This window comes from Ovis aries, chromosome 12 (genome assembly GCF_016772045.2).
Source record: "Ovis aries strain OAR_USU_Benz2616 breed Rambouillet chromosome 12, ARS-UI_Ramb_v3.0, whole genome shotgun sequence".
Classification (NCBI taxonomy): Eukaryota; Metazoa; Chordata; class Mammalia; order Artiodactyla; family Bovidae; genus Ovis; species Ovis aries.
Genome location: NC_056065.1, coordinates 45,941,652 through 45,961,149, shown reverse-complemented (window position 1 = coordinate 45,961,149; position 19,498 = coordinate 45,941,652). Strand labels below are relative to the sequence as shown.

Sequence of the window (19,498 nt, the reverse complement as noted above, 5' to 3'; positions counted from 1 at the left end):
GACGGTCACGCTCGGGGGCGGGGCTTCCCTTCGCCGCTCCCGAGTTCCGGGAACCCCCTTTGATTGGTCTGGACGGCCTGGGAAACACTGTAGGAAGGCCCAATCAAAATGTCACGTCTCAGCCTCGAGGAAATATTCCGTGTCGGCCCCTTTCTGATTGGGCAGTTGTTTCGAGCTCTGGCCACTGGAAAGCTTTGTTTAGGTCTGGAAGGCGGGCTTTCCTGGGAGTGGGTGGGGAGGGGGCGTTGAGTCTTGACCAATCCTTTCATTCCGTTGGGTGGTGACCAGCCAATGGGCCGGATGGGTAGGACGCTCCTCCCGGAGAGTAGTGAGACCCCTGGTGCGGGGCGATTGGTGGTGGGAGCGATGAATGGCAGCCGCGCGGCCCAACGGGTGCAGTGCGTGGGCCGCGGGGCGGGGCCAGGGCGGGTGCGCGGCGGCGGCGGGGTGGCTGGGCCGGCGGCGGCGGCGGTACGAGGCGCGCGCTCGGGGTCCCGGTCGCGAGGAGGAGGAGGATGTGGCGCGCGGAGGGGAAATGGCTGCCGAAAACAAGCCGGAAGGTAAGAGCCGGAGCGTGAGGGGCTAGGGGCGGCGCGGCGGGCAGCGGGACCCGGCCCCGCCGGACATCCCGGGCATCGGCGGCGCCGGGCGGGAGCGCGGGGGCGCGGCGGTGGCGGCGGCGGCGGCGTCGGCGGCGGGCGGGCGCCCCGGGCCGGGGAGGGGGCGGCGGGTGGGGGGGCGGAGCGCGGCCGGGTCCTGAGGTGACTCGCGGGGCGGCGGAGCGCGGCGCCGCACACCCCCACCCGGGGGCGGGCTGGGGCCGGAGGGGCGGGGGGCCGGCGGGCGGGGGCCGGGCCCAGCGAGGAGGAGGAGCCGCGGAGGGAGGGCCGGCGCCTCCCCCACCCGGACCGGGCATCCCCGCCGCTCCCGGCCCCGGCGCGGCCCCCGCCCCCCGCGCCGGTGGGGGCCGCGGGGCGGAAAGTTTATCCTCCTCTGGCCCCCTCCGGCCCCGCGCCCCGCTGCCCCGGGCCGGTTCCCGTCGGGGCACGGTCGGCGCTCAGCCTCGCCGCCTCTGGTTCTCGGCGGCGGGGCCGGGCGGACTCTGTCCAGCCTCACCCTGGAGCCCCGTGGGCGCCTCCCAGAGCCGGCGGGGTCCCCGCGCTTCTCCCCACCAGGGGGACCCTCTCCTGCTGAGCGTCCCCGGGCAGAAGGGCCTCGTGTGACCCCTCCCCCTTCCCTTCCGGGGAGGGGGCCTGCGCAGCACCCCCGCCCCTAGCAGTCGCTCCCATCCCACTCTTGCCCTTGCGCCCCTCGCAGCCTGGAGGGTGGGGTCTCCGATGCTACGGCGAGTGAGGCTTTCCATACTCCCTTGCCCTTTACCTTCTGTGACCCTGATCCTCCTCTGGCAGAGGGGTCCGCCTCATCCTCTCATCTTCTGTGGAATCTTTGGGGCCTCTGCACACCATCTGTTGACCCTTTTGCCAGGACAAGAGGACTCGGGCTCCCCTTGTTCTTCTCCCTCTCCCAGTGGGTCATAGGGGCCTGGGCAGCTCTGAAGTCATTTCTAAATAGGAAAGCAGACACTTCTTACAGAGGAGGCATCCTCTCCGCACACTTTCCTGGGTTGGGGTGAGCTCATTTCCTGAATACCCTTTGAGTTGCCCTCTCTCTCTCTTTTGGGAAGAACTGGACATCCCAGGGCTCCTTTCCCACTTTCTCTGTCTCCCCTGTCGTGTTCCTCTCCTTGGAGTTCCTCCTCTGGGTGAGGGTTGTGGCCCCATCAGATGTAGGGCAGGGCTTCCATTGTGCCTGGTACTCGAGTGAGAAGGGGTCCCAGCAGTGAGCCTGTGTCTGAGGGAAACGGGTCTGCTCTGGCTTCCAGTTTACTCTTGCTCTTAGGTGGGGGAAGCATTCATCTATTGACACTGCCCCCCCCCCCCCACCTCAGCCTCCCCCAGAAAGAGGCTCCTGTGCCCTTGGCTTTGGGTGTTCATGATTACTGTCTTCTGTGCACTGAGAACCAGACTTGGTACATCTTTCATTCAAGAGACTTTGAACCTTCCCTGGAAATAAACTTCCCATTTCTTTTTTAAGAGAACTCATATCCTCCTTATGGCTTCTGTTTGCCAGTCAGCCATATTTAGTGAGCCTGTTACCTTGACTTTTTCTAATTTTCTTAAATTGTATTCATGTTGGCTGGGTAAAAAGAAGCCATATGCCTTTCCATCCAGAAAAGGGAGTGGAGACACCCATGTCGCCCACATGCCATTCGGGAAGAGGTTGCTAGTGTGCTCCTTGTTGTACTAGAACCTTCCTTGGGTCCTGGTGTTGTCTCTTGTGGGATCCAAACATTTCTTTCGAGCTTACAGGTTTCAGGGAAGGGGAAATTGAGAGGCTTTTTATTTTTTTGTGGCTTTGGTTCTTTTTTGGCAAAAAAAAAAAAAAAAAGGATACTATGCATTTGTTTATGTTTACACACATACAGGCAAATATTTATAGGTGGAATTACATCCATTACATTTATACAGGAAGTTGAAAGGGTTAGATGACTATCTCTACATCTTGGGTGTATGTGGAGACTTTAACGTGTAAGGACATAGATGTGCATCACGATTGTTGGGAACTCTTCAGCTTAGAGGAATCCGAAGACTCATTGATAAATGGCCACTTCTTGCCGCCCTTCCTCTGTCATTTGTACTGGATAGAATAAGCAGAATGACATCCTGAATGTTCACCAGGTCCCTGAATAGGCAAAGTGTAGAGGGCTTGCCCCTGCCTGCCGTGACTTAGGCATTCTGAATTTAAGTGATCATTCCTGCTTGATCCTTCACAGGGTGAAAAGTTCTCATCTCTACTTCTTTACTGCGGTGTAGGAGAGAGATTTCCTGTATTTTTGGGCAAAGAATAGGAGCGGGTGAGAAGAATATGTGTTTCTGTGACAGAACTAGGAATGAATAGCCGTAAATATGTCACTTTTATTTTGGCTACTTAAATAATTGAGAGAGGTTGTGCATGCGAGGAAAAGGTACCTTTGGGAGGGCCTGTGACACTTTGTTAGAGGGTGGGAGGGATGATCCTCCAGGTTTTCTGTGAGCCGCACAGTTTGTGTATTTGGCTGGTTCCCCTTGGCTCAGGGTCCCTCCCTTCTGTAGCTCCAGTGGTTGCTTCTGCCTCATGCATCAGCTGAGTCTTACTTTGGGACAGGCTGAGTATGGAGCCTCATCACCACCATCCCCCTGCCCCAGTTCTGTCAAGATTCTGCACTGAGGGTCCTTGAAGAGATCTTCTAGTGAGGAGCCCTTCCACCTGGGTTACTGAGTCTGGAGGCAGTTACCTGGAGGATGGCTCAGCATCAGTCCTTGACTTCACAACCTTGCCCCTCAGTCAGTATTGAGCTCTCCAGTGGGCATCGTACTCAACGTCTGAAAGTTGTGCTTTTGACCTCAATTTCCTTTTTTTTAAAATTAATTTGGTTTTTAAAAGTTTTTGTGCTATTTCTATTCTGCCTGCCTCTATATTCAGTTGATGAAATTGTGTATTTTTAGGGTATAGTATTAAGGACCCTGGGAAAACAGTTGACTACCTGCTGTCTGTATTGGCGTGTTCCCAACAGATTCCTCTCCCAGTGCTGGATCTTCTCCTGCCCTGCCCAGTAACGCCGCCTGCCTTTTGGAATTTTCCCTGCCCTCTGGGGTACTCCATCTGTGGGGAGTAGGAGGAAAATGCTAAAGTTAGAGGAACATGCTTGAGGTTAGTGTGCGAAGTTAGGTTCCTTTCTGTGAGTTTAATGCGCTGGTGCTTTCTGTGTCACCTGTCCTCACAGATTGTTAGGCTCAGCTTCTCCGTCTTCCCCTTCCAGTGCACCGTCAGGCTGGACGGGTTCTGTCCTCTTACTGACTTTTCTTATGTCTTTCTGTTAGAGCATCCCTCGCCCCTCCCCTTCACCCCTTACCCCTCTGCCCAGCTTTCTGGACAAGGGTGGGTGACCCATGGGACATCTCTTCCCTTGCCTTTTGGACAGTCTGACTTATCCTGCATCTGGGAAATGTTGAGTTTCTGCATCTCCGAGTTCAGTGGCTTCAGAATGTTGACTTGTGTGCAGCAACCTCTACTCAAGGTCAGAGTGGGTCAGGTTTTCCTTTTCAAACGGGTAGGGTTGCTCTTGCCTCCTCTCTGAGACATCTTTATACATCCTGCTCATCCATGTTTTCCGTTTCTTTAGTTTTTAGGCTTTCCTCTTAAAATAACCTGTTTGTTACAGGCATGTGGCATTATTTAGCTCTGTTTATGCTGGGTGTGGCCCCCATACCTGGGGGATTGTATTTCTTCCAGCCTGCTTCTCAGTGCCCGTCTTCTGGCTGGATGTTGCCTCCATTCCTCCTTCCTCCGGGCCAGTCTCCATTTCCTTTCTCCTGAGTTTTGGGGAAGCACGTCTTTGTGTGCAGATGTACGTCTTTCCAATTTCCTCATGGAAAAAACAACAGAAGGTGACTCTCATGCGTCCTCTTCCTTTCACTTCCTGGTTGTGCCCGTTGCCTCCTTTGTGGGACCTTTGCATTTGGCCTTTTGGACAGAAGTTGTCTTTACATCCATGTTCCCATCATTGAGTGCGTTCATCCTAAAGACCTTCACTGAGCTTGTATTTCATGCAGGAGTGTGTGTATGTCTGTCTCTGTGTGTCTCTGTGTGTGTGTGTGTGTGTGTGTGTCTGTGTTGGGGGGTGAGGGTTTATGTGACTCTATTTGAGACCATAGGGGTCTCCTTTACCTTTTAGTGAGCGTGACATTTCAGTTTGTCTTATACTTGTCTTTTTATATATTCGTGCAGGAAATTCTCTTGTGAACTTTAATTTTTTTGGATTGTAATCTTACAAAGACATACTCTAGCAGTGTACTATCCCATTGAGCTCTTCCCCATCCCTGCAGGAGTGGGGGTGGTGGAGAGGGTGGAGGGCAGACTGGGAGAAGCACTTAACAGCTTTCCTTCAGACAGTGTGTGGGGTGTATGTGTGTGGGTGTGGGTGTGTGTGTAGAAAAAAGTAGTCAATCTTCGTTCTAACTGTCTTGGTGTAACTTTCAGGTCATTTAGATATATGTTGATGCTTGTGTAGCATTTGAAGAGCAGCATAGTAAGTATTGTAGAGAATATGAGATCATATATGTCCTTTGTAGAAAACAGTGATAGAAGAAGAGGGATAATATTCTCTTAAGGTTAACATTTCATATCATCAGATAGTAAGGAGTGTATGAACTGCTGTCACATTTTCACTGCCAGAAAGTGTTGTATCTAAATTTTGTGCCTAATTCTAGTGATTGTTCTTAGGCCAGGTATCTGGTATACTTATTCCTGTTTTTTTTTTTTTTATTATGTGATTTAATTCTTTACACTTTTTAAAGGCACTGTTATTTGTGTCTGTTCTTTATTTTGGTCAATAGCTTCAGTATTTTGGGGTGTAGGTTGGGTGTATATAGTATAGTGGTGACAGTAATAATAAAGAATTAACCTGAAATGTGCTGCTTCTTTCCCTCCTATGTTAAACCAGATTTCTCCTCTCCAGTGTCTGTAGAAACCAATTCTGCTAGTATTTCATTCTTAGGAAGAGCTCTTGTGTAAGACTCATACTATGGGGTTCTTTATCCATGTGAAGATATGACTGAATATTTTTTGTGGTGGCAGGTGATGTGTGTTTCTTGTGAATTTCCATTATCACAGACCATTTTCTAAAATGTTCTGTATCTTCTAGAATTACTTACCATGACCTTTTTTTTTTTTCTTTTGATGTTCTGGATAACTTAAATCCTACCTCCGTTTTTTCCCACAAGGTTTCTTTATTGCCCTTCTCATCATTATTAAAAAAAAAATATTTGTAGATCTGCTGCATTTATAGCCTTTCTGTCATTAAAGAGGGATGCCCACAATTCTTTTTGTCCTGTAGTGAGAGGCAGTGTTACTTCTTGGTAGGGAGATGGAGTGGGATTTAAGCCACAAGGTAAGGGGTGATGGTCGTATCTGTGACGGGACAGCATCCTTGGTGAAACACTGTGTCCTTCCAGTGCCTGGGCCTCCCCATGTGGGATTTTGGAAATTTTTCTTTTTGCTACATTTGGCCAACTTCCTTCAGTTTCTTTGGCTTGATAATGATACATGTCTTTGGGTAGAGCCAGCAAGTCTAGACTTCATCTGGGGCCTGCATCCAGGAGGTGGTGTGGGGTCTTGAAATGCCACTCTGCCTCTTATGGTCCTGTCTCTGTGGTCTTTGGTGTCTCTGAGGGTGAGGGTAAGGAGTGTCCTGGCTCCACTTCTCTGTCCACAGAACAAGGGTTAGAGTGCGTGGTCACTCACGCCCTGTTCTGCGTTACAGCATGTGATGGCTCTGTCTTGTCTTTCTGTTTATTTTCAGAATATCTAATCAAGTTCAGGATTTAGTTGATCAGATGTCATCAGATCTCTGTATTTTGTGCCATCCACGGATGTTGTGGCCATCAGTCCTTTGATTAACATGTATTGCTGCTCTGTCGTTAGAAAGGGAAACTTGTAGACATATGGATGGCCTTCCATCCCATAATATTTGTCATGTGTTTGTAAGGAAAGTGTTTCTCTGTTTATATTGACAGTAGACAGCAATCCTCGATTTTTTTATGATGGGACGAAGTAAAGGGTGTTTTTTCCTCTCCCCTATCAGTATGCTGGCCTTGTATTCCTAAGGTTCTGTTGCATCTTTCTGCTTTGAACGCCATTGCTGTAGAAGGTCATGGGCCTCCTTGTGTAAAGATTGGTAATGCTTCCTGAACATTTTTTAGTTCATTACCTTGGACTAAAAAAGAAATATTATGTACCCCGCTGCAAAGAGAGGCCAAGTGTCAGCCACATTACTTCCCTTTTTAAAAAATTTTTTTATTAAAGAGGGTTCATTTACTTTCAGCCAGTTGACATCTTGTAAGATGGAATGACCAGAGATATTTTTGAAATGGTTCTTGTGTGTTCACCCCAGTGTTCTGCTCACCCTTGATGGAATTGCATGTTCTGTCATACATGAGTCCCTTGCTCATTTGGAAAAGTGCAGTCACATTTTATTTACTCCTAAGATTTAGCAAGGCCCTTCAAGACAGGTACCCAACACATGCCTTTCTGAGACTGTTAGCAGAGGGTGGCTGTGAGGAGAAAGATGTGCTGGGTTGGGGCTGGTTCCTTGCTCAGTTCTCTGCAGTGTGGTTTTGTAGTTAAAGTGCTCACAGTGATGTGCCTTGAGTAAGTGTTCAAGGCTGAGTTTGAACAGTTACAAACATGCTGTCACCTGGACGCTAATTAAGTGGCATTAATCTCACCCCCGATCTCACTTCTTAATATCATCCAAATACCCCCTTTCCCTTTCTCTCCCCCTGAAATCTAAAACCAGCAGTCATAACGAATGAATCCCCGAAAAGGAAGCCGCGAAGGCTAGCTCTGACCCCCTTCCCCGTGGCTCAGCTGCTGGCTTTGGGCACCTTGTCAGTCGCTTCTTTTTGCATAGACAGGCTCTGTTGGGGTGAGCAGGTGATGCGGAGCGTTCAGTTGTTTAACAGACCAGGCCTGTCTCTCCAGTCTTTCCTTATCAGTTACCACAAGGTAAGATCACGTATTTAGTCACTTAAAAACACTTGCTAAGTGGATGATCCTTTCTCCTCTATTTCTGCCTAGCCGTTAGAATGAATACTGGAGTTAGTCTTCTCATGGGACTGGTGAATCGCTGGTCCCTGCTTTTGTGTCCAACATCTGTGAGAAAAGGTGGCACTGACTCCGCAAAACTGGAGTCTGACCCTTCAGGACTCGAACCTTCTCTCTGGAGCCTGCACGTTACTGCGGAGGTGATGTATACTCCAGCTAAATCTAGTATCTGTACCAAGTGGTCAACCAGTTATTTAAGTTTGCATTGAGCAGTATGTGTCTCTGTTACATGAGGATGGTATGCAGCTACAGCTGAAGACACTCCTGCAACTAGAAAACAAAAAATGGAAAGAAAGAAAGCCTTCTTCTCTAGTTTTGAAAGCCAGGTTCTATATTTTGGTTTTTCCTTCATCAGGGTTGATTTAGATGGCCAGAAAGGATTTCTGAGGGTACAGCAGTACAATCAAGAATTAGTCTTTTTAAGACTTAAGATTCGGCTTTTAATGCTTATCTGAAAAGTTCTTCTTGAGGATGTATGTGCCCCACTGGTTTTCTGGGGCACATGGATATCAAACCATTTGGAAGCAATAAAAAGAAATCGTTATAAAGTGGGAAATTATCAAAGAGAGAAAATGTGATAGTGAAGAAATTACCCACTATATTAAAAAAAAAAAAAGCTTAAAATGATGACTGTAAGTGAATTCAGGTGTCCTAAGGAAAAAGTGGATTGTTGGTATGATTACCATGTTGAAATCTGCAAATATACTTACTGTATGAGAAAAACTCCCTGAAATGGGGGTGCTTAGAAGATAAAGAAGTTGATGGGATTGGTGATTTTAAATTGTTAAATTTTTTTCTCTTTTAAAAAGTAATTGAAATAAAATAACCCCTTAGTGAAGAGAATGTAAACTTTAATGGAAGTTCAGGAGAATGAAACATTTAAAAAGTGAAGATTGAAGATAAGGATTTTTTATTGTGAATCCACAAGGGGGTAGTGATGCTCTATCAAAGATATTTGTGTTAAAAATGTGAGATGATCTCTTTTAACACTTTGGATTTGCAGATAAAACCGGTAGGCTTGCATTTTAACTTAATAAGATCTTCTTTTCAAAATGTCTATTGGCAAAATTGTTTACTGCTTAAATTTAAAAAAAGTCCATTTTGGGTGAGTGGCTATTTTAAGCCACATGAATGGTAAAGAAGAGAGAATGTCCTTCTAGTTCTGTGCTCTGGAGAGGTTACTGAGGCTCTGAGGGTCACTTATTTTCTAAGAATGTAATAATCTTAAATTTCCTAGGAAACATTAGGACTGTAGGAATCATTTACTTAAGTGTCTTGAATAAAAGGATCTTAGTAAATTATGTTTAAACTTTATAGAAGTTTGTATTGCTAGTCGTATTTTAAATTCTGTCAGGAGATGAAAAATGTAGACAGTCTGCACACTAGCTGTTCTTAATAGTTCTAAGTAAATCAAATTTTTATAATCTCTCTTTTTTATTAGTTTATATTCCATTATTAGATAAAAGGATTCCTCTCTCCCTGCTCCCCGACGTAAAAATTCCAGTATCTTGCCTGAGATCACTGAGTGCCTCCCTGTTATGTTCGGAATTGCTCAAAATTAGGCATGGTTTGGCAGTGCCAGGTAGTTTTCAGTGAAGAACTAATCTGTATGGTGTGCTCTTTTTTGAATGTGATGGTGTGCGGTGGGAGGAAGATTTAAGCTGGGAATGAGACTATGTTCTTATTTAGAGACATAGCTAACCATTTTTTTTTTTTTAAATAGTGCTTTTAACAATAATGTGAAATATTTCCATGGTTTAGAAGTGATGATTGTTTGTAGCATATACAACATGTATTTTTCATGTTTGGTCTAGGGAAAAGGTTATTAGTTTGGCTTTCTCTCTCTCTCCGTCCCTTCCCTCCTCCCCCTGCTCCGCCTCTTTCCCTTCCCTTATCTTGGGCAAGGGCTTTTTCTCTCGTGTGTGCTCAGTCATCAGTCCTGTCTCACTCTTTGTGTCCCCATGGACTGTAGCCCACTAGGCTTCTCTGTCCGTGGAATTTTCCAGGCAAGCATACTGGAGCTGGTTGTCATTTCCTTCTTCAGGGGATCTTTCTGACCCAGGGATTGAACCCGCGTCTTTTGCATTGGCAGGCGAATTCTTTACCACTGAGCCACCTGGGAAGCCCTTTTCTATCTTGTACCCTTTAGTAAATGACTAGTGATTTAACATCCCCGAAGATGCACTGTTTCTTTGTAGACTACCCGAAGCTCTGCTGGAAGCTGAACTATGACGTCAGCGTTTTCATTCATGAATTCGGTTCTTCCAAATCTCTTGTTCTGTGCTCCTGAGCTGACTTCTGGCACATGCACAAATCAGTTCACCATCAGTCAGCCCATAAGTCAGCGATAAAAGGTAAAACAAAAGATGCTGGAGTTGTTTTGATGGAGCCATGGTTGCTCATGCTGATTTGCATCAGTGTAGTTTGGACAAGGTTTCTGGCGAAACAGATTGAAACCTAAAAACAGTCAGTTTAATTATCTCACGATTCTGTGGATTGAGTTGTGTTGTGAACATATTGACACTACATTTTTGTTCTCCCATGAAGTTCAGGGTGCTGTGCTGTAGCTCCTTTGTTATGAAGTAGCATTCCTGTTGTAATTAGACTGAATTGGAGGGTTGTGCTTTATTTCAGAGAGGTTAGGCCTGCAGGTTAAATCACATTGTACACAGTACTTTTGGAATGCACTTGGGTTTTTTGGGGGTGTCCCATTGCTCTGGAAATGTTTTAGATAACTGTTTGATACTAGAGTTGCACTGTGTTGTGCTCATAGTTACGTAACTGGCATGGCCGTCCTTGCGTCGCACTTGGGTTTCCTTTTCCTCGATCATGCACTCCTGTAGCTGTCGACGCCAACTTCTCCTCCAGGGAGGTCACTGCTTGCAATTTAGTGCTGCCTGAGAGCAGTTCTTGAAGAAATCTTGTTTGGAGTTGGCCTCTGCAGGGCCAGGCTGGAGGCTAGGCCTCTAGCGGCTGGCGTCTTTTGGGCCTCCTGTAGTTGATGAATGGTGAGCTTGAAAAATGTTCATTTTCTCTGGTTTCTTGGGGGTTTGTTGACTTTCCAGTTATTTAATTGCCAAGAAACATGTAGAAGTAAAATGTGTTATATTTAGAAATCATTTTAGCTCAGTTACAATTTATGGTTAGAGATGATTCGAACTGCAACCATTTTGATTGATATCCAGGGTTACTCCTGAGATGACTTCTTAAACCTCCTGACAACTCAGAGATACTGTCTTCTCCCAACCCTAAATGAAACGAGAGCTTTGAGTTCCTTTCGGGTGACCCGAGTTTTCTGATGGGGAACAGAGATTTGTGGTCTGTTGTTTGGCGTTCTCCTTTAAGTAGATGCTCCGAGAAAAAAAAAACTCAGAGCAAGTAGACATGAATAAGCATTTGAAGCTGACTCAAACGACGTTTATTATTTTCTCTAAGAACTAAATCGTTTTAAAATTATTTAAATACAATTTCCAGGAAGGAATCTGATTGTAAATACTATTGAAGAAAGGAATATTTAATGGTATAGGGTTTCCGTAAACACTGCCTCATTTTCAAAACCATGCTTTCCTGTGGACTGCTGTAGGATTTATGAAAAGTTATGGGTTTGTAGCTCAGATTTCAAAATGCTGGGCAGTCTAGCTGTGGTGTCAGCATTATCATTTTTGTCTTAAAACCAAACGGTGCTAGATGAGTCCTCTGGCCTCGGAGGCTTAGGTTCCCTGCGTGGCTTTAAGAACAAGTCCACAGGCGTTCCCAGCTCATCCCTTCTCTTCCTGTAGCCAGAAACACTGGGGAGCGGGAGCAGGGACTCTGGCGGGAGGGGTGTTTCCTGCTGTCCGGGCTGCCTCTTTTTCAGGCCAGGTGTGAGGAGCCTATCTCCCTGGCCTCTGCCACCTGCTCCTCCTCACCCCCTCCTACTTGATTACTCTCCATTTTGGCTCAGCATCTCCTCTTGGTTTTCCGAGGCTTCAGCTCTCGCATAATGAGTTAGTCGGTCCTAATTTTCAGGGGAGTCACGTGTTGAGTAGAGGGTAGTCCTGGTGACGACCTCTAAAGTTCCTTCCCATTCTGACTTGCGATGATAAGAAAATGAAGCTGGATGTGTGGGATTTCGCTTCATGGCTTGCTGTGCTGGTACGCAGCTGTCTTTTCCTGTGTAACTCTATCTTTTCCTTTGAGGTACTTGCTCCAGGTCAAGAATTAATGTGTTGGCTCAGGCCGTCAGTGTAGGAGGAATTTGAACCGTAGTCACCGAGGTGCCTCCTTTCTGGTGTACTGAGAGGGCTTAACTCTTTAGGTCTAACATGCTGTGAGTCAAAAATTGTAAAAAGATTGTTCAAGTTGATAAAGATGCACAGCACAAAAATGTTCATTCTGCTTAGTTATTCCCTGTGACACATTACAGGTCTTTATTCTGATATGGATGAGAGTTTATAGTTTTGGAAAAATAGACTTAAATAATACATGAGTATAGATGCAAAAGTGTCTGCTAACCTCAGACATTTTCTGTGTAAGGTAGTATTATTTATATTCATTTAGCTTTATTTCCCGGAGTTGATTAATATAACTGTTACGAAGATGTATTGATTGCTAGACTCTTCCTACTAAGAAACTCGGGTAGACTGGGGAGTTGTGGCGGGGCCACTGTAATTGATCATATTCCATCTTCACTTGGGTACATTCCCTGGGCTGCTCAAGGCCTGGCATCAGGGTTGGGATGTTTCTTTCCTGTTTAAAGATACTGAGGGGCAAGTGAAAGTTCCCCGTGTTCTTGGCAACACACTGCCTTATCTTTTCTGTCTCTGCCATGTTGAAATGTGCTGGCTGAACCATTTGCTTTGATGAAGCTTCTGATGGAGGCCTCTTCCTCATTTACTTTTATTGATATAGGCTGTTGTGCTTACAAAGAAAGCCATACAAATGGAAGGTAGCGAGTGGGTACTCAACATTTTTGAAGTACTTGTTTTTCATCCTAGGGGTCCTCCAGAAATTGATCATGGATTACTTGACCAAATTCAAGGCTCAGAAATTTATTCAGGCACTCTGGGAGGTGAGGCCCATCAGTCTTTCTCTACTGAATCTGATTATTCTCCAAATGACCCATTGCTGCCTGCATGGCTGTCTTCTGATGCAAATCTGGTGATAGTGGCAACCTTTCTAACCGAGCTGAGTCTCCTTGACAGCTGTTATCTGTCCTCTCCAGGTATTTTTAGTCTCCGGCCTCTGTGGCCACGTCTAGAGGATCCGAGGATGAATTTAGCTGCTCTGGGGCTGCTCCAAGTGGTTGCGGGTATTCTCTACTCCCTCCTCTCCAGCCTCCCGCAGCACCACCTCTCTGGAGGCTCAGTGCCCTTGTCGCTCGGTGACCGAGCAGAGACAGAAATCATTTGTTTAATAAGAATGAAAAAGTCAGGATTTTTCACGATGCTTTTTAAGATGAACAGTGGGCAGCAGGGATGGTGCACAACAGCAGTGTGAGTGGGCTTCATGCCACTGAATTGTATGTTCAGAAAGGGGTAAAGTGGTTAGTTTTACATATGTATGTTTTTTCATAATTAAAACCACCCTCCAAATGGATATAAAACCCAGTGAGAAAAGTATCTATAAGGAGCTGAGAGTAAATATGTGGCAGTATTTTCATTATTCTAAGTTGGCAGGTGATGCCTTAAATGAAGATTCAGAATCTACCTCATGCCACGTGTGTGTGTGTGTGGACAGATACACACACCCACACACACAGTGGACGCGCAGTGGTCATCAGCTCTGAGGTTCGTTTGTTCAGAAGAGGCTGGGCGCTGGACACTGGTGTCACAGGGAAGCGGTTGGAGCAGCTTCCCGCAGGGAACATGGGCGCTTGTGCTAGGTGCAGTGAAGGCTGCTTTTGTGTAAGGAGAGCGGAGCCACCTCAGCCTCGCGGGAAGGAGACCGAAGGGAGCCGCGAGTTTGCAGTGGACTCGAGCCTGGGGCTGAGCCTGGCCCCACCGGCTCCCCTCTATGCTGGTCCCTCTGTCTCTCCTCGCTGACATGACACCTCGCTCATACCTTCCATGCTGTGTGGCTTCCCGGGGCTCTCTGTCCTCTGATTCCAGTCTCTGTGGCATGTGTTTAAAGTGCTCAGGACGGAGGGTTGGACTGACTTCTCTCAGTTGGTGGTTTTGTTTCCAGAGGCCGGGGGTTCACCCTGGTCTGGTCCACGTTGAAGGAGGGTGGGCTTGGATCTGCTGGTCTGCTGATCGCTTGCAGGGGCTCACAGCCAAGGACTGTGGGACGAGGGAACCATAGCATGGGGTCCTGATGCCTCAACCTCTCTGTCAAACAGTGTAAAAGGAAGAACAGTGACCCCAAAATGGATTTCCTGTGTGTTCACTTGCTGTAGTGAGTAAACTTTTTTAAAAATTCCTTTCTAAAAATCATTTATTTATCTGGCTGGGTTGGATCTTAGTTGCAGCATGCAGGATCTTCCTTATATCCTGTGGAATCTTTTATTTTTGCTGTGATGCACGGGCTTAGTTACCTCGTGGCATGTGGGGTCCTAATTCCTCAACCAGGCATTGAACCTGTGTCCCCTGCATTGCAAGGTGGATTCTTTTTTTTTTTTTTAATTGGAGTGGAAAATTGCTTCACAGTTTTGTGTTGGTTTCTGCCATACAGCAACACAAATCAGTCATAATTATATATATATGTGTGTGTGTGTAGATATATGTCGTTTCCCTCCTGAGCCTCCCTTCTGCTCTCCATCCCACTCCTCTAGGTCATCACAGAGCACCAGGCTGGGCTCCCTCTGTTATTTAGCAGCTTCCCACTAACTATTTTACATACGATAGGGTATATATGCAAGGTGGATTCTTAACCGCCAGACACCAGGGAAATCCCGTGAGTAAACTTGTTACTGAGAAAATGTTCACTGTGGCTGCAGCCACGAGGCCCAGCATCCTCAGCCTGCCTGGGCGAGTGTATGGGTAAATCAGGGGTGACGAGGCAGGCAATGCACGCGGGAGCCTTGTGGTCCGGCAGCCTCTGCCCTGTGGTTCTCAGGGAGAACTGGCAGTTGGAGGGGTATGTGCCTGTGTCTTTTGAGGTGTCCCTGGTTCACATACTTGGGTGGGCTTCCTTGCCTTTGCCCTCGCCGTGGACCAGGAAACCTGGGAGGCTGGAGATGTTGCCTCTGAAGAGGCGGAGGTCTGGAGGAGGAAACAGGGAGCAGCCTGTGTCTTAAGGATTATGGCCACTGAATGCACACTTGTTTGCTTTTCCCTCTCATCCTGCCTGCGTCTGCTCTCAGGTTTTTCTTGATGTCTCATCGGAGAAGAGGAAGGAAAAGGAGAGCAAACAGGTGGAAGGCCGAGAGCAGGTGTGGAGGTCTGTGTAAGAGGCTAGTAGCCAGCACACCTTTGAGGTCCGTGAGCTGCTCAGTGATTGGTGCTTCATGGTGATGACCTTGAGTGTATTCACAAAAGCAACATCATGTATGCTCTGCTTAACAAACGAGGCAAGTATATAATGTTTGAAAGAAACATAGTCATCAGGTGGTTTTAGTAGTCAAAGGGATTTGACGCTTTTTTCACTATAACAGTTTTGGGTGGGAGGTGGGAAGAAGGTTCAAGAGGAAGGTGACATCAACCTATGGCTGATTCATGTTGATGTATGGCAGAAACCATCACAATATTGTAAAGCAATTATCCTCCAATTAAAAATAAATAAAATTTAAAAATGTAAAATGACAGCTTTATTGAGGCATAATTCTTTTACCATAAAATTCACCCTTTTAAAATATACCATTAAGTGGTTTTTGGTATGTTTAAACACAGCTGTGTAACTGTCATCACTGTCTGGTTCCAGAACATGTTCATCACTCCTGAAAGAAACCTCTGCCCGTTAGCAGCCACTCTGCTTCCCCCTCCCCTCTGGGCCAGGCAATTCATAGTCCACTCTCTCTCCCTGGACTTGCCTGTTCTGGACATTTCATACAAATGGAATCCTGCACTCTGTGGCCTTTGGTGACTGTCTTCTTTCCCTTAGCATAATGTTTTCATCCACATTATCAGTTCAGTTCAGTTCAGTCGCTCAGTCGTGTCTGACTCTTTGCGACCCTATGAATCACAACACACCAGGCCTCCCTGTCCATCACCAACTCCCTTAGTTCACTCAAACTCACGTCCATTGAGTCGGCGATGCCATCCAGCCATCTCATCCTCTGTCGTCCCCTTCTCCTTCTGCCCCTAGTCCCTCCCAGCATAAGGGTCTTTTCCAATGAGTCAACTCTTCGCATGAGGTGGCCAGAGTATTGGAGTTTGAACTTCAGCATCAGTCCCTCCAATGAACACCCAGGGCTGATCTCCTTTAGGATGGACTGGTTGGATCTCCTTGCAGTCCAAGGGACTCTCAAGAGTCTTCTCCAACATCACAGTTCTAAAGCATCAATTCTTCGGCTCTCAGCTTTCTTCACAGTCCAACTCTCACATCCGTACATGACCACTGGAAAAACCATAGCCTTGACTAGATGGACCTTTGTTGACAGAGTAATGTCTCTGCTTTTGAATATGCTATCTAGGTTGGTATAACTTTCCTTCCAAGGAGTAACCATCTTTTAATTTCATGGCTGTAGTCACCATCTGCAGTGATTTTGGAGCCCCCCCCCAAATAAAATCTGACACTGTTTCCACTGTTTCCCATCTATTTCCCATGAAGTGATGGGACCAGATGCCATGATCTTCATTTTCTGAATGTGGAGCTTTAAGCCAACTTTTTCACTCTCCTCTTTCACTTTCATCAAGAGGCTTTTTAGTTCCTCTTCACTTTCTGCCATAAGGGTGGTATCATCTGTATATCTGAGGTTATTGATATTTCTCCTGGCAATCTTGATTCCAGCTTGTGCTTCTTCCAGCCCAGCATTATAGTTTATATCAAAACTTCATTCCTTTTATGGTGGGATAGTACTCTATTGTATAGACACACTGCATTTTATTTATCTGTTAACCAGTTGATGGACATTTATTTCCCCTTTTTAGCTCCTGTGAATAATGCTGCTGTGAACATTGGTGTACATGCTTTTGTGTGCACAGTGTTTTCAGTTCTCTTGAGTGTACACCTAGGAGTGGAATTGCTAGGTCATACGGTAGGTAACTCTGTTCAACTTTTCGAGGACCTGCCAAACTGTTTTCCAAAATGGCTACATCATATTACATTCCTGCCAACAATGTGTGAAAGTTCCAGTTTCTCCACGGTCCTTGTTGGCACTTGCAGTTGTCTGTCTTTTTGATTGTAACCATTCTTATGGATACAACTGGCTGAACAGCAGTAGCATTCTCATGGATGTGAAGTGGTGTCCTGCTGTAGTTTTCGTTCGCATTTCCTGAAGGCCACGGATGTTGAGCATCTTTTCTTGTGCTCATTGGCCATTTGCATGTCTACTTTGAAGGATGTCTGTTTAAGGCTGTGGCCCATTTTTGAATGGAGTTAGTTTTTTGCTTTTGAGTTGTAGGCGTTTTTTGATATATTCTGGATAACAGTCCCTTATCAAATGTAGGATTTGCAAATATTTTCTCTCATTCTGTGGATTCACTTTCTTGTGGGTTTCCTTTGAAGCACAAAAGTTCTCAATTTTGAGTTCCATTTACCTGCTTTTTTCTTTTGTTGCTTTTGCTTTCATAATTAAACTGTTGCTTAGTCCAAGGTTATGGAAATTAACACCTATGTTTTCTTGTCAGAGTTGAATAATTTTAGCTTTCACATTTAGGTCTCTGGTTCACTTTCAGTTAATTTTTGTATGTTGTGAGATAGATAGGCTTTCCAGCTTCATCCCTTTGTGTGAGGATATCCAGTTGTCCTGGTACATTTTTTTGAAAAGACCATTCTTTTCTCAATGAAGTATTTGGCACTCTTGTCAGAAACCAGTTGCCCATAAGGGTGTGGGCTTCATTTTGGAGTTTCATTTCTAATCCAGTGACCTATGTCTGTCCTTACGCCAGTACCACGCTGTCTTGATTACTGTAGCTTTGTAGTTAAGTTTTGATATTAGGAGATGTCTGTCCCTGAACTGTTTTTTTTAAAGATTGTTTTGACTGTTCTGGGTGCCTTGAATTGTCGTGTGAATATTAGGATCAGTTGTCAATTTCTATGAAAAAGGCAGTTTTTATATTGATAGGGTTTATATGTTAAATGTAGGGATCAATTTGGGCAGTTTAAACCCATTTTATGGCTCCACTGTTTGGGAACTAGTATTGGCTAACTCAGGATTCCCAGATGGCACACTGGTGAAGAGTCCACCTGCCATTGCAGGAGATGCAGGTTCGATCCCTGGGTTGGGAAGATCTCTTGGAGTAGGAAGTGGCAACCCATTCCAGTATTCTTGCCTGGAAAATCCCAAGAACAGAGGAGCCTGGCAGGCTACAGTCCATGGGGTCACAAAGAGTCAAACGTGGCTGAGCTACTGAGCACACACACATGCACTGGCTAACTCAAGCAGCCAAGCATCTAGCCCTAAAAAAAATGTTATTTTAATTCATTACTATAGTCGGCTTCGTTGTTGAAAAACTCTTAATTCTCTGTTAGGCTGGAATTGGACTGTTCAGATTCCAAGAGAGCAAATAGTTATTCATGTAGCCTGTGTATATGTAGGCCTCTTGTGCTCTGTGTTCTTACGATGTGAAAGTTGGCTGATGCCTTGCATGTTGAGAAAAGATGTGGTAGTCTGGTTAGCATTCATTCTGATTAATAGAGGATTAGCAGGTTCCATGTGTGAACATTTAATTTCAAAGTGTTGGAATACATTACAATAATATTGTGACCTTAAAATTTACATTATTATTATTGGAGGTGTCAGAAAATATTTCAGGATCTTATAGTCCTGTGGGGGCTGTGTGACTCTCAGTTACTGTTACAGTCTTAAGGCAGTTTATTTGCTAAACAAATAATAATAACGTGCCAGCCCAGAGAAGGACAGACATGGTCCCTGTCCTCATGCAGCTGATGGGGAGACCAGTGTTAATTAAGGTGTGTGTTTAGTTGCTCAGTCGTGTCTGACTCTCTTACGACCCCATGGACTGTAGCCCGTCAGGATCCCCTGTCCATAGAATTCTCCAGGCAAGAATGCTGGAGTGGATTGCCATTTCCTTCTCTAGGAGATCTCCCCAACCTAGAGATTGAACCTGCGTCTCCTGTGTTGGCACGTGGATTATTTACCATTGAGACAGTTAACGAAGGTGTCATGTGTAATTATGTAAGGCTGAAACACTGCAGGCGTCTTCCTAGTGCTGTGTCTGGTCCATACTATGCTGGTGAGCATCGGGCATCAGAAAGGGATCTGTTCATGTGGGAACTTCGGAGATCCTTCCTGAGCTGCACCTGAGGGAAACCAGGCATTAAGTGAGGGAAGAATAGGGGCAGCTTTAGGTAATCAGAGGGCTGGCTAATGAGATATGTGGAGAAATCCTGGGTATATCTGGCTGCTTGTAGCTTTTGAAGGGTCCCTGAAGACTTGACTCTGGTTTTAACCCTTAGGTGCCTTGTGACTTTGTTTTGAGCAAGTAACTTAGCCTTTCTGAGCTTTTTTACTCACTGTTTTTTAATCTTATCAGGCAGTGTGTAGCCATCTTTATTTAGAGATACTTTCTGAAAACATACAGAAATCTAGGCTTTTGGTTGATTGTATTTATACAGTTCAGAAATATTTGTTTTTTTATGACCTTCTTTGGTTGTTTACTTAGGAGTGTAATACTGGTAAATTGAATATTTGTCTGAACATTTTCCCTAGTCTTGGAAATTAGGATTCACTTCTATTCATAATATTCCAGAA

At 45.8% G+C, this 19,498-nt stretch overlaps 1 protein-coding gene across 2 annotated transcripts in view; it reads left to right on the top strand.

Annotated features, from left to right (window-relative positions):
• The first annotated feature begins 480 nt into the window (after positions 1 to 480).
• The window catches only part of CAMTA1 (calmodulin binding transcription activator 1), a 117,595-nt gene continuing 98,577 nt past the window's right edge, over positions 481 to 19,498 (top strand). For both annotated transcript variants that reach the window (XM_027975693.3, XM_060396524.1), the window contains exon 1: positions 481 to 560. In XM_027975693.3, the coding sequence (XP_027831494.1) occupies positions 516 to 560 (45 nt within the window). In that variant the 5' untranslated portion in view covers positions 481 to 515. The remainder of the gene's footprint in view (positions 561 to 19,498) is intronic.